The 14,749-nt window shown below is 39.3% G+C and overlaps 1 protein-coding gene across 1 annotated transcript in view; it reads left to right on the forward strand.

Moving 5' to 3' along the window:
- The window catches only part of MGAM (maltase-glucoamylase), a 56,748-nt gene that overhangs the window by 38,794 nt on the left and 3,205 nt on the right, over positions 1–14,749 (forward strand). Inside the window, exons 21-31 of the mRNA XM_025381090.1 lie at positions 44–168; positions 2,843–2,931; positions 5,301–5,350; positions 5,764–5,931; positions 7,408–7,560; positions 7,899–8,099; positions 9,873–10,027; positions 10,676–10,900; positions 11,969–12,057; positions 13,800–13,849; positions 14,439–14,609. Of these exons, the coding sequence (XP_025236875.1) occupies positions 44–168; positions 2,843–2,931; positions 5,301–5,350; positions 5,764–5,931; positions 7,408–7,560; positions 7,899–8,099; positions 9,873–10,027; positions 10,676–10,900; positions 11,969–12,057; positions 13,800–13,849; positions 14,439–14,609 (1,476 nt within the window). The remainder of the gene's footprint in view (positions 1–43; positions 169–2,842; positions 2,932–5,300; positions 5,351–5,763; positions 5,932–7,407; positions 7,561–7,898; positions 8,100–9,872; positions 10,028–10,675; positions 10,901–11,968; positions 12,058–13,799; positions 13,850–14,438; positions 14,610–14,749) is intronic.

The raw sequence follows: 14,749 nt of genomic DNA on the forward strand, positions 1-14,749 counted from the left end.
TATGCTGTCACGCCAATGTGTTTCATTTATCTGCATGCGTCAGGGGAACCAAGTGAGATGGAGGAAGCAAAAAGTCGAGATGGAACTTCCTGGAGACAAAATTGGACTTCACCTTCGAGGAGGCTACATCTTTCCCACACAGCAGCCAAATACAACCACTCTGGCCAGGTATAGCATGGCTGGAGTGTCCTTTAAGAATTAATATCCTTCCTGAAACCCTTTGAATTTCTTTTTGAAACTAACAGCCAGGTGGTCAGCCTTTTTTGTTTGGCCAGGAATGTTGCAGGTTTAGCACCAAAAGTCCCTTCCCTTGGGATACTTCTTGATTCTGGGCAAACCAGGTCAGTTGATCCCTCTGTCTGCTTTGGCCACACTGTGCATCCATGTTTCTTTACTCTTGACTCACTTGTTCTCTTTTCTAGAGAGTCAAGATTCAATTTCCACCCTCCTAGAATTTCAACTTCGTATTTCTTTTCTCCCACTAAGTTTTCTTTCTTGTGATTCAAACATTACCTTCTGCAAACCTCAAATCTCCAAGTCACTGAATTTTCCTTTATACTTAATTGATTCCAAAACAATAGATTCCATCTGTACTAAAGAGGTACGCATTTATATCTTCATGCGTTTGAGAGTATTAGGCTACTTGTCTTTAGTAGACTAGGAGTTCTTTGGAAGCCAGAAACCTGTCTTTTCTTTTGAACCTCTCTTACTGCTTTAATTTTCCAAATTGTAGACTTTTTATGATGCTAATGGAAAATATCCCTAAATCCAACACCAGTTGGCTTCCTTTTTTGAATTGTTCACTTTCAAGCTGTTCTGCACAGTGATACCAAATTGATTTTTCCAAAATGAAAATCTCGACTGGTTGCTCCCAGGCTTTAAGTCCAAAGTCTTCTATTAATAGGGTATTTAAAACCAGTCACAACCTGGTTACATGTTACCTTAACAGTTCTTATCTCCTGCCATACCTTCATGTACATACAGACCAGCTATGCCAAAAGCCTGCTATTTCCCAGACATACCTATGTATTTTACTGCATTTGGGCTTTTGAATTTATTCTTTCCAACATCTTTGCCCTGGTGTATTCTTAATGATCCGAATGAAACTTACATTTCAGCAGCAAGAAATCTTTCCCTAATCTTCCAGCAGAGGAAGCACTGCCACTTCCAAGTTTCTGGTTATTTCGTGTGTGTATACACACACACACACACACACACACACACACACACACACACGTATTTTGCTCCTTAGAAGATTCTGTCTTCCTTAATACTGTTAGCATTTCAATAATAGTTGTATACTCTGTGCTAGAAAATTTTATTATCTGAAATGTTTAGGGGAATCTAAGTCTATTGTTAATTACCTTTGCTGACTTTCTTTCATGTTGACTTATTACCTTGTGTGCTCGGTGATCTTATTTTTTTTAAGCTATGATAATCTTATAAATGTAGGTCTCATTCCTCCAGAGATGATTTGTCTTCTCCTCTGTTTGCAAGCCAAGAATTGCTTCCAACTGGCATTACGTTAGCTTCCTTCAAGATCCCGGCTTCATGTGGGAATCAGAGGTTCACATTCTCTACCTTGGATTGCTAGGCTTAGTAGCCCAATTTTAACCTTGCTATGGGAATTTGCCACACGGAGATTCTAGGTTTTGCTTACTAAGCACCGTTTTAGTTTTAGCTCAGTGTTTTGTTATCCTGTTACTGTTTTGGTCTCTTGGATGTATTTCTTACTTTCTTGCAAATCCAACAATATTTTAACAGGAATATGTGTTGTAATTTATCTAGAATCAGGGAATATTTTACTGGGTAAGTCTCCAGAAGAATATCCAGTCCACCATATTTCTGGAACTGTGGTTCTGGACTCCTAGAGTATCTTAACTTTTGTGTTGTGTTCACTGTCTGCCTCCATTTTTTAAATGAATGTGCCTAGTTTTTCCAGTAATATTTAAGGTCATTCAGGTCAGGACTTGTGATTTATTAATTTTTGTATCTCATTGACTTCCTAGAAATCACTGCTACTCAATACATGAATATTTAATGAAAGCAGATGATTTTGTTGATAATAAAAACTAACTCTTGTATAGTGAAAGGCTGAACTGTGAAATAATACAATGGAGAATGTGAGTCCAGTGACAGACAGAGAAGAAACAAGAAGAGCAGGAAACTTGGAGGTTGCCTAGAGGAGTGACAGAATGAGGAGAGATTCCAAATAAAAATTTCTCTCTCTCCCCCTCTTCCTCTCTGTCTGTCTACTTTACCATGTTTTTGAGTAATGTTTTGTGTTTCTTATTCTAAATTATAAAGTAGATCATTAGAATGATTTGTTTTTCTTTCAAAAGAAACTAATACCTGATAATCAGATAAGTTACTACTAAATAGATGGACCTTATTGTATGTTGTTGATTTCTGGGTATAAATGGTCCTTAGGCAGGTGAAACTATATCTTCCTCACAGCACTGGACACTTCTCCTGAGGGCATCATTGCTAAAATGATCTGACTGAACCAGTTATTGCCTAAGATTTCTTTCTCTTCTCATAGTCTGTATTCTAAGTAGTAGTTGCAGAAGCAGCTTTTACTTGAGCTATTGAAGAGCTTCTGGTGCTTAAATTCTTGCTTCCAACATAGATGTTATTGCTAATGTTTGGGGTATTTCTATCTCTTGTGACACTGTTGATATTAAAGATCGGGGCGCCTGTCAATTTTGTGTTTGTGCCTGAAGAAAAGCAGAACCATCTGCTGCTAGTAACTTTTTCCTTTTGGAATTTGATGGAAACATTCTCAGCTCAGTTGGCAAAATTCTGACTCCTGTCTTTGTCTCTTGAATCTTGTTCCCCACAGTCGAAAGAACCCTCTTGGTCTTATCATTGCCCTAGATGAGAACAAAGAAGCAAAAGGAGAACTTTTCTGGGATGATGGGGAAACGAAGGGTGAGCACTGAAACGATCATGTTGCTGTTTCCAAACCCGCACCTGTGACTTATGGTCCTTCCCTCCTGCTGGTCATTGAGCTGTGGGAGAAATCTCAGCAGGCACAGCAGCAAGAGTCACTGAAGTATTTTGTTTCTGGTTGCACCATTCAGAGGTAGTGGTAGATGACCTACAAAGGAAAGAAAAATACATTTCTATATCTGACAATTCTTCTATTGGCCAGTGATATCAATAATAGGCTCTCTTTTGTTTGTTTGTTTGTTTGCGGTGGAGTTTTGCTCTTGTCGCCCAGGCTGGAGTGCAGTGGCACAATTTCGGCTCACTGCAACCTCTGCCTCCCAGGCTTAAGTGGTTCTCCTGCCTCAGCCTCCCTCATAACTAGGACTACAGGTGCCTACCACCACACCCGGCTAATTTTTTGTATGTTTAGTAGAGACGAGGTTTCACCGTGTTAGCCAGGATGATCTCAGTCTCCTAAGCTCTTGATCTACCCGGCTCAGGCTCCCAAAGTGCTGGGATTATAGGCGTGAACCACCACACTTGGCCAATAGGCTCTCTTTTTATTGTCAATGGGTGCTTAGAACAGATGGTTTCAAGACTGTTCCTGTAATTCAATGTTAATGTCTTCCTCCCAAAATTCTTACGAGCAAATGTTGGCGATATAAAAATCATGCCCCTGCCAATGAGTCAGTGAGAATATACTGTTGTAGTGTGTACTCACCTAGCCATACCTTTTAGTATTTGTGGGTCCAGTATACTACCAATTCCTGTGCTTCAAGTTTAGGAAACAGATTCCCTTGAGGCATACACCTTGGAAGCCTTTGGAAGGGAAGCTTTGCAATGTTCCAGTAGGAAAGAGAAGGAAAAACAATGGCTTGACCTTGGAGACTCTTGTCCATCTAATCCAATATGTAGATTTAAATATTTATTTATTTTTTCATTGCAAAATATTTAATTGGCAAATAAAGATGAAATATATCCAAAGTGGACAATGTGAGGATTTAATATATATATAGGCATAGTATAATGATTACCACAGCTATTTTAAGGAGCACATCCATCACCATCCATACTGTAGACTGGATCTCCAGAACCTATTCATCTAATAACTAAAACTTTGTACCCTTGACCATCATCTCCCCATTTTCCACACCTGCAGGCTCTAAGAACAACTATTACATTGTCTGCTTCTAGGAGCTTAACTTTTTTAGATTTCACATGTAAGTGAGACCATGCAGTATTTGACTTTCTGTCTCTGGCTTGTTTCACTTAGTATAATGTCCTCTAGATTCAACCATGGTGTTGCAAATGGCAGAATTTTCTTCTTTTTATGTCTGAATAATATTCTATTGTATATATGTACCACAATTTCTTTATTCATTCATCTATTGATGGACATTTAGGTTGTTTTCATATCTTTGCTACTGTGCAATGTAAAATTAAACACTTAAATGTAAGGGCTGAAATTGTGAAGCTCCTAGAAGAAAACAGGAAAAAACCTCCTTGACATTAGTCTTGGCAATGACTTTTTGGATATGATACCAAAATCAAAGGAAAAATAGCAAATAATAGCAAATAATAAACAAGCATGATTACATCAAACAAAAAGGCTTCTGCACAACAAAAGAAGCAATCAACACAGTGAAAAGGCAAACTACAGAATGGATAAAAATGTTTGCAAACCACATATCTCAGAAGAGATTAATATAAAAAAATAAGGAACTTAGGCAACTCAGTAGCAAAACATCAAATGACCCAATTAAAAACTGGGTGAAGGACCTGAGCAGATGTTTTTCCAAGGAAAACATACAAGTGGTAAATGGTATGTGAAAAGATACTCAGCATCACTAAATGACACAGGAATGCAAGTCAAAAATCACAGTGAGATATCACCTCACACCTGTTAGCATGGAAATCATAAAAAAAATAAGAGATAAGTGCTGGCGAGGGTGTGGAGAAAATGGAATTTTTTAGACTATTGGTGGGAGTGTAAATTGTTACAACTGTTATGGAAAATAGTATGGAGGTTCCTCAAAAAATTAAAAACAGAACTTCCATACAATCTCATGAAATCCCACCTCTGGGTGTATATCCAGAGGACATGAAATCAGTGTCTTTAGGAGAGATAGTCACTCCCACGTTCATTACGGCATTATGTGCAACAACCAAGATATAGAAACAATCTAATTGTACATTGATGAATGAATGAAAAGATGTGATACACATATAAAATTAAAAATTATTCATCCATAAAGAAAAGGAAAATTGCTATGTGCGGCCTCAAGACATAGCTGAAAGGAGTGGCAGGTGAAATCTTTTCTTCTGTGGTGGGAAGGCTAGAATCTGACTTGTCTTTCTCTCACTTTCAGATACTGTGGCCAATAAAGTGTATCTTTTATGTGAGTTTTCTGTCACTCAAGTAAGTAGCATACTTTTATGAATCTTAGGTGTGGGCTTTGGACTGACCATTAGCACATCTGTGCTTGTGTATATTGTATATGCATGATTGTATTTGTAACTTTATATGCATTATTGGCTATAGGTGAGCACATTTCTATTTATGATTTCATAGATGTTTTGAAAAAGAGGCATTCATATAGCAAGTAGTGTTTTTAAATACAGTTTTTAAATGTCTCTGTGTTTTTATGATTGTTTTAAATTAGAGGATTATCAAAATAATTTTGTACTTCTTGAGCACACACTAGTAGAGAAAGCAGAGAGGCATTCAGGGCAGTGGGGGGTATCTGGTCTGGAATGGAATATTTGAGTGACTTGAGAATCTGTATATTGCAGGCATACCTTTATGCATAATTGGACTTAATTGTTTTGCAGAACCGCTTGGAGGTGAATATTTCACAATCAACCTACAAGGACCCCAATAATTTAGCATTTAATGAGATTAAAATTCTTGGAACGGAGGAACCTAGTAATGTTACAGTGAAACACAGTGGTGTCCCAAGTCAGACTTCTCCTACAGTCACTTATGATTCTAACCTGAAGGTAAAAGCCCATTTTGTTGAGATGGTGTATTGAGAATTCTCCATAGTATCATGGTGTTCCTTCTTGCCAAGGTTGCATGGGTTCCTGAAGGAACAGAGCAACTTTGAAGCCTGTTTTGGGGAAGTTAGAGGACTGGGGAAAAATATGAGGTGGCCAGAGCTAGAATGAGTTGGGTGTTTACCTTCTTATTCTCTTCTCTGCCTCTCAATGTTCTCTCTCTAACTGGTTCCACTTCCTTTTCCCAAAAGTAGAATTATAATTATGATGAGACACAAGAAAAGCAGAGTTAGAAAAGTGGGGAACAGCCTTATATTATTAGCCTGTGAAAATTATATGACTGGAATAGCATAGATAAGATTCAGTTTTGAAAAAGAGGCTAGTTTGCATAGGAAACTTGTGGTCAGATTTTGGAGGGTCTTAGGTACCAACTTGATTTAATTGTCAAAGGGCCTCACGTTGATCCTTGAATGAAGGCTGTGCTACTATGTGTGAGCATCGCTGGGAGTGGGAGTGGGTTTTGGGGACTAGTAGAACAGGGAAGTACAAGATGGTTTAGACTGGGAGGAGACTGGGAGAAGGATGATAATTTTAGAATGTGATTTTGTTACTCCAGACAAGTGAGAACTTTAACTTGGGAAGTGCTGTTTAAAGAAGTATCAAAGATAAGAAAAATATATAGAAAAATATTAAATATTAGAACTAATGGTATTAAAGGAAGTTTTCAAAATTGGAGTCTTTGGGCTTAGAGAAATGAAGAGGCTGGGATGTTAGAAATGGAAAGAAATATAATTTTTTTTCAACTTTTCAATTTTGCTGTTGCTACAGTTGAAACCCAAATAAATGAAACAGAATACCTGACCTACCCTGATGTGATTATTATGCATTGTATGCCTGAATCAACATATTTCATATAACCCATAAATATGTATACCTACTGTATACCCATTAAAATTAAAAATTAATAAAAGAAATCATTTGTCCAACATTCTACAGAAATGTGGGCATGATGACTAGGTCATATGATTCTTATTGCTGTGATCTTTCTACCACTCCACGCCAATGGGGGATACTGGTTTGGGGACTGGAGAGCAAGGGGATCAGCTCACTTTGGGATGACACCATGTGTCATGCTAAAGAGGAAGTGCAGAAGAGAGCCTTCCTGACAAGACACAGAGGGCTAAGAGGAGTCAGAGCAGAAAAGAATAAGGAGTGATCATGACAGGTTTTATCTGACCGAATTGTTTTCATTATGCTATGGACAACATTCTACTAGAGGGGAGACATTTGCCCTGTTGCTGCTAAGTAGATTCCCCCAGTGTGCAGTTCTCTTCTTATGAGCTCAAGTCATACGTTGGTTGGATGGTTGAAACTCTGGTCTAATTTCTATTTTCTTTTTTCTTGAAAAACAAAAGCCTCAGATCTTGCAAGGCCTATCTCCTAAAGATGAATTTCCTTGTGATTTCTGCATTCTTACAGGTTGCCATTATCACAGATATCAATCTTCTCCTGGGAGAAGCATACACAGTGGAGTGGGATATAAAGATAAGGGATGATGAAAAAATAGACTGTTACCCTGATGAGAATGGGGCTTCTGCAGAAAACTGTGCTGCCCGTGGCTGTATCTGGGAGGTAACCATGCTGCTGGGGTTCATGTACATGAACATCCTCCACACCTAATCTGTAGTTTCTTAAGCATAGCAGTAGTACTTACATAACTACTTAAAATCCATAGAAAGGACTTCTTAAGAGACATGCTCTGGATATGAAGAGTAGGTGGGGACATGTGTGAAACTTTTTGAAATGAATATTTTGCTTGGAGACCAGGAATTTAAATTTATGTTATTGCCAAGTGATCAGTGATGGGCTGGTTTTATTGTCGTATAAAATGACTTTATTAACCCTGTTTAGGTTAGAGAACTTTAAGACCACTTGCTGTGCTGATCTATGACTTTACCCTCACTTTTCAGGCATCCAATTCTTCTGGGGTCCCTTTTTGCTATTTTGTCAACGATCTATACTCTGTCAGTAATGTTCAATATAATTCACATGGGGCCACAGCTGACATCTCCTTAAAGTCTTCCGTTTATGCCAATGCCTTCCCCTCCACACCCGTGAACTCCCTTCGCCTGGATGTCACTTACCATAAGAATGAAATGCTGCAGTTCAAGGTAAACACATTACATGTATCAGGTGGTGACTTGACCCTTTTCAGTTCCATTACCTTTTGTTGGTCTGGGTCACAGAACCCTAAAATAAGTTAATCATGCTACCATAGACTATATCATTATCCAGAGAGCAGTGAGAAATCATTGAGGGAACAATGAGACCTGCCCTGATTTTCATTTGGAAAAGATTACTGTGGCTGCTGTTAGAAAAATGGTTGGGAGAGCAAGAGTGTATGCAGACAGACAAGTCAGGAGGCTACCAGTTAGGCAGGTCAGTTGAGGGATTAGGTTTGGACTAGACACTGGAATGCAGGTGGAGAAGAGTGGATCTGTCTGAGGTTGAGAAAGTTGGGTTACAGGATCTGGTAGTTGATTGCAAGCAGGTGACAATGGAGAGGGAAAATCAAGAATGATGACCGTGTTGGTATCTTACCTCTTAACATGGATGGTGCTGACATTAACTGGAATAGGAATACTGAAAAGGTTTGTGCTTGATAAATATCAGATGATATGTTCATTTTGGGATACTGAATTTGAGATTTCTGTATATAGCCATCAGTATGCAGTAATTTCATTCCTTTCCAAGATTTAGTTACATTTAAGGACTAGGAATGGGCCAGCTGTTATGTCTATTTCTCTATTAAACTAAGCTTCTGAAGGACAGGAATGTGCCCTTTCTTCTTTGTGCTTCTGAAATCGAATACAGAGCCTGGCAGATAGTTAGCAGTGTGATGTTATTGACACAGTAAGTGAAAGTGATCAAGACATTGTTGCATTGCCTGAAAGATTCTTTACAATCTGTCATCAACCCGAATTCTGAGTTCTTGTACATCCTCTAATGCAGGGAAGATGCTCTTGTATGTCTGTATCCTCATCATAGCACTAGCATGTTGTAGGCACCTAGTGGGTTTTAAATGAATGAACTTCCTTGGGGTTCTAGCCTTAACCATTGCCTACTTTACCTCTTGAACACAGAGTAGCTGTTTCCAAAATATTTGCCTGTTTCTGGCCCACATTTCTCTGTGGTTGTTATTCTTCACCAGTATGACTTGATCTCCTTTCTTTGTTTGGTTAATGACTACCAAGCTTTTAAGACTCATCCTGTATTTCTCCCATGACACCATCTCAGTCTCCCAGAAACAATGTTAGGCATTTCCTTCCCTAGAATCTCACAGCACTTCTACATAGCTCTCCCTTAGCACACATCACCCAGGTGTTGTGAGCTGCTCTATTTTACTTCTCATCTGCTTGTGAATTTTGTAAAGCCGTAGCACTTCCTTATTCAGCTCACATCGCTACTGTCTTGTGCAGTGTCAGGCAGTGATGTAGTAGGTACTCATGAGTCGGTTTAGATACCACCTTCAGCAAGGACGTTCTGATTATTTTAATCAACTAGATTTCATTTTGGGTAGACAGGTTTTTTTTTTTTTTTCAATTCAGAAAAATTTTCAGGTATTTTTATATACTCATATACCCCAGAAAATAACCAGTAACATATTCATAAATACCACACTGATTCGAGAATAATTTTCCATTTTAGCACCAATGTCCCATAAAGTATATTAATGTAATAGAGGCCTTAATAAGGAGAAATGGCAGAAAAATGTTTAATCTGACATTGTTACTTGATATATTAATTAAATCTCAGATATCATAAACTTAAAGAAGACAGAAACATAGCATCTGAACTTTTTGTCCAAAAATAAAAAAGGTTCTGCTAAGGGTATAGGTTTCAAGAGTACTATTCTTGCCTAAAATCGATTTCCTCTGGCCTAGATTTATGATCCCAACAACAATCGATATGAAGTTCCAGTTCCTCTGAACGTACCCACGGTGCCATCCGGCACCCCTGAGGGTCAACTCTATGATGTCCTCATTAAGAAGAATCCATTTGGGATTGAAATTCGCCGCAGGAGTACAGGCACTATAATGTGAGTGGCTTCTAGTGTGACTCAGAGTTGATGTCTACTTGTGCCTTCGCTGCCAGGTCCATTGTCCTTGAATGTATCCTGGTTTCAAACATGACATTGTCCACTTCCAGATCCATGGATGAGTTGTTTCCTTCAGACCTGTTCTCATGGGAAATCTTTAGCATTCTGGAAATAATTACTGAGGCAGTCGAGTGTGCCTGAGGATTCATCCAACAAATGTTTATGGGGTGCCTTGTCTAGAGGAGGTGCTGCTCCTTGTAGACAGCTGAGGGTTGTCTTCTCATGACAACCAATAATAAGTAAACATCACTTTGAGTGCTATGTAGAAAATGCACTGAGGGGTGCAAGGGTGGAAGGTGGTGCTGGTGTGGCGTGTACCCAGCTGTAATGGTGAGGCGTGCTTGGCTTTTTATTGTGGAGGACCACTGAAAGGAGGCAGTGACAGTGGGAAACAGATGAATGAAGAATAACTCCTGGGCTTTTAGTGAGGATTTCTATGATATTTTAATCAAACTGAGTATCTGTTTTGTTTTGGAGATGAACAGGTTCTGGATAAAAATCATGCATTTGTTGTCCTTGAAAAGTCAGCTGCTGGAAGCAGAGAGAAAAACCCATTTTCTGTTTCAAATCTGCCTTTTTGTGTTTCAGTTGGGACTCTCAGCTCCTTGGCTTCACCTTCAATGACATNCATTGTTCAGGGAGGGGCCTGTTTTCTCCTTCTTCATCTCTTACCTTCTTCTGCCCACAGGGTGTGGATATTAATGCAAGAGGAGAGTGGAAGACCTTGCCAGCCCCTCTTGACCACATTAATCTTCATGTCCGTGGGGGCTACATCCTGCCCTGGCAAGAGCCTGCACTGAACACCCACTTAAGGTGAATGACAGGACTCAGGTTTTCCTTTACATGTCAGTTAGCTCAACAATGTGTAATGAAGTCCACCAAAACGTAAGCATCACTCTCAAGCCCGCATGCAATTTTACTCAACACTTGTTTTTCTTTGTGCTTGTTTGTACTTTAACCTTTTTCAGACTCTACCCTCTTCGACTAATTATTAACAGCTCTTTTATGTCTAAGGGAGTGAGATGATAGGTCTAAGAGTGTCATCTTTCAATCTCACGATTGAAATGGAAGTCAAAATAGGAGCAGCCATGATTCATAATAGTTTTAGTATACTATTGGATCTAATTGAAGCTTTCCTAAGAAAACTATTGCTGAAAAATTGTTTATTCCTCTACAAGATGTTAAAATTCTAGATCAAAGTCTATGTATAAATTAACCATAAGTAACATCCAGTGAATACTTGCCCTGTAACTAGAGCTATATGAATATGGGCATTTCCATGTGGAAATTATGTATTTTTTCTTAGCAAAAGGAAAACATAAATTCTGTGAGGTTAGTAGTGTTACCACCATTTATTTCATAGATGAGCAAAAAGGCTAAGTGATTTGCTCAGAGTCACACAGCTAGTAAGTACATGAACGTGGACTAAAATTCACATCTCTCTGGTATCAATACTAAAATTCTTAGACTCCCTATTCATTTGATTCCAAAGATTTAAAGAAAAATGAAGGACTTAAGACATTTGAAAGTAGAACTCCCTCTACATGTTTTGGATATTAGGTCACGAAAACAGAAAGATTTCAGCATCAGGATTTTCCTCTCAAAAGGTAAAGAAAGAACCCAGTTGGTTTGGTTGTCGTTACTTTAAGAGCCTTAAAGGAGAATCCTCTTGATTCATTCACTAATTCATGTGTTCATGATATGAAGTCATATAGCCAGATGGAGACAGAATTAGAACTAAGTCACAAGTCTCTTGAATTCTAGTATGCAGTCTTTATCCCCCAAAGCACTTCCCTTTGCTGCTTTATGTTTGTATATAAACTCTTGGTGTGTGGCTGTGGCTTTGCTTTTAGCTTATGCTTCTCTCCTACCTCACTGCAGCCGCCAGAAGTTCATGGGCTTCAAAATTGCCTTGGATGATGAGGGAACTGCTGAGGGCTGGCTCTTCTGGGATGATGGGCAAAGCATTGGTGAGTAGGGGTCACCTGGGATTCATGCTGATGGCACTGACTACATTCCTGGATTATCTTACAGGCCTGCTTTCACCTTTTCCCTGTTAAAACAGTTTTGCATTTTAAAATATAATCACTTGTTAATTCAAGTGTATAATCCACATTGGACATGATCTTTATTCCTCATGTAAATGAAGCTCAGTTCTGAATCACCTCCCATTATGCAACTGTTGTAATCTACTGTAGAAGGTAGCGATATGGGAGTCATGGGGAAAGTTTACCTGTAGCCAGCTGAGATAAAATTTCAGAGGTTATGGTCAAGGACACATTGCCTAATTACATGGTTTACTGTCCCAGTAAGAGGGGTAATACTTCTATCAATTGTATTTTTTATGGGATATTTTCTATTAGGAGTTTATAGGAATTGGTAAACTCTCAGGAGGATTGCTCAAGAAATTATTAGCTATTTCTAGACAAGTGCTGTCCAACAGAACTTTCTGCAGTGATGACAATGTTCTATATCTTCTGCTGTTCAATATTGTATCTACTAGGCATATGTGGCTATCGAGCACTTGAAATGTGTGACAAGTGCATCTGAAGAATTGAATTTTTAATTTTGTTCAATCTTAACAAGCTTAAGTTTAAACAGTTACATTTTACTAGTGACTACTCTCTTAGCACAGTTGTAAGGGATAGCCAGTGGCAACTGACTGAGTGGTGAGTCATTTAGAAAGGGGCCAGCACGACCAGGCTCAGTGGCTCATACCTGTAATCCCAGCACTTTGGGAGGCTGAGGCGGCCAGATCACCTGAGTTCGGGAGTTCGAGACCAGCCTCACCAACATGGAGAAACCCCGTTTCTACTAAAAATACGAAAAAATTAGCCGGGTGTGGTGGCACATGCCTGTAATCCCGGCTACTAGGGAGGCTGAGGTAGGAGAATTGCTTGTACCTGGGAGGTAGAGGTTGCAGTGAGCCGAGATGGCACCATTGCACTCCAGCCTGGGCAACAAGAGTGAGGCTCCATCTCAGGAAAAAAAAAAAAAAAAAGAAAGAAAAAGAAAGGGGCCAGCACACAGGGAAGAGTGTGACAGCCACGAGGGCAGGGTGTAGGATGGGAATACTTGAAACCAAGCTGTTGACTAGTTCCCCTTCACTGGCTGTGCTGAACTCCATATTCTTCCTGGGCCTGTGGCACACATTTAGGATAAAGGACAAAGAAGCCTTTTCTTTGATCATCTTTGTTCTCTGGAGATCACATTTTTAAGTTTGCCTAATACCTCAAGATAAACCCACCAAGACACCAGTGTCGGTGTTTATGTATGTATGTGCATATAAACGTGTGTGCAGACATGTGTACACACAGCAAAAGAAACCTGGAAATTCTGCGCTGATTAGGAAGATGCTGGGAATAGTAGACCACAAGGAAGAGAAGTGACTTAAAAATGGTGTCAGGAAACTGTGTTATATGAAGTGACTCTGTCACACAGATGCATCTATACACATTCATTTCAAACATTTTGTGCAAACTGAGTATGGGTGCAGGGTTTGATTAGTCTCCATAAAGAGGACTTACATTTTAAAATAGAACACTCAAAAGACAGAAAATAAAAATGAAGATAAGCCTTACTCTCTCAACAAGTAACTTGGAAGTCTACTTCTCCAAGACAAGTAGAAAATTAGAAGAGTGTTTACATATTCTATAGCATAGAGTTCTACAGCACAGGCCCAGGCCATGTTTATCTTGTTGTCTGTTTGCAGATACCTATGGGAAAGGACTCTATTACTTGGCCAACTTTTCTGCCAGCCAGGTGAGTGTGACTGATATGAAGTGAGAATAAGATTCCACTGGCTTAGGAGGATGCTGAATATCATAAGGGCATAAAATACCACCTAGAAATTCTTCATTGCTCATCTTGCTAATTCACATTCTTCTACTTCTCTAGACTTCTGGTGGAAATTTACTATGCTCCCAGGAGGCTTTCTGCAATTAAACCTATCCTCCTCTCATCAGTAATGATCATTATTCCAGTTTACCATGTTACAGATGGATGGGCTGTTTCTGTTATCTAGCCCTTGTTCCTAAGTTACCTTGGAATGGTCGGCACATTTTGTGATTCCTCCACCTGTAGAATATAAGTATCTTGACAGTTGAGACTTTTGTCTCCTATAGAGTTCAGGGCAGTGCAAAAGACCCTGCAGCTACTTGTCAATGCAAAGTGGATGGGACTTGGCAATAGGAGACAGAGTGATGAAATCATGGTTTCTGTGATCCAAAGACACAAGATGGTGACTCTGAAGTTGTCTTACTTTATGATCTACATTTGTGCCTAAAAAGAGGTTAGGAAAAATTTGAACTAATTCTGCTATTATCTTTTTTTTTAATCTCCAATTCGACAGAATACAATGCAAAGCCATATAATTTTCAACAATTACATCACTGATACAAATCCTTTGAAACTGGGCTACATTGAAATCTGGGGAGTGGGCAGTGTCCCCATTACCAGTGTCAGCATATCTGTGAGCGGCATGGCCATAACACCCTCCTTCGACAATGACCCCACGACACAGGTTTGTGACTGGCGAAAAGTGCGAATGGTATTTTCCACCCTTAATATGCCTAGTGCAGTGCCTGACTGCTTCCCTTCCAAATGATTCCCTCTCCTACCAGGCCCTCCGGGAATCCCTGAGTTTTCAGTGTGTTAGGAATG

Source organism: Theropithecus gelada, chromosome 3 (genome assembly GCF_003255815.1).
Source record: "Theropithecus gelada isolate Dixy chromosome 3, Tgel_1.0, whole genome shotgun sequence".
NCBI classification, from domain to species: domain Eukaryota; kingdom Metazoa; phylum Chordata; class Mammalia; order Primates; family Cercopithecidae; genus Theropithecus; species Theropithecus gelada.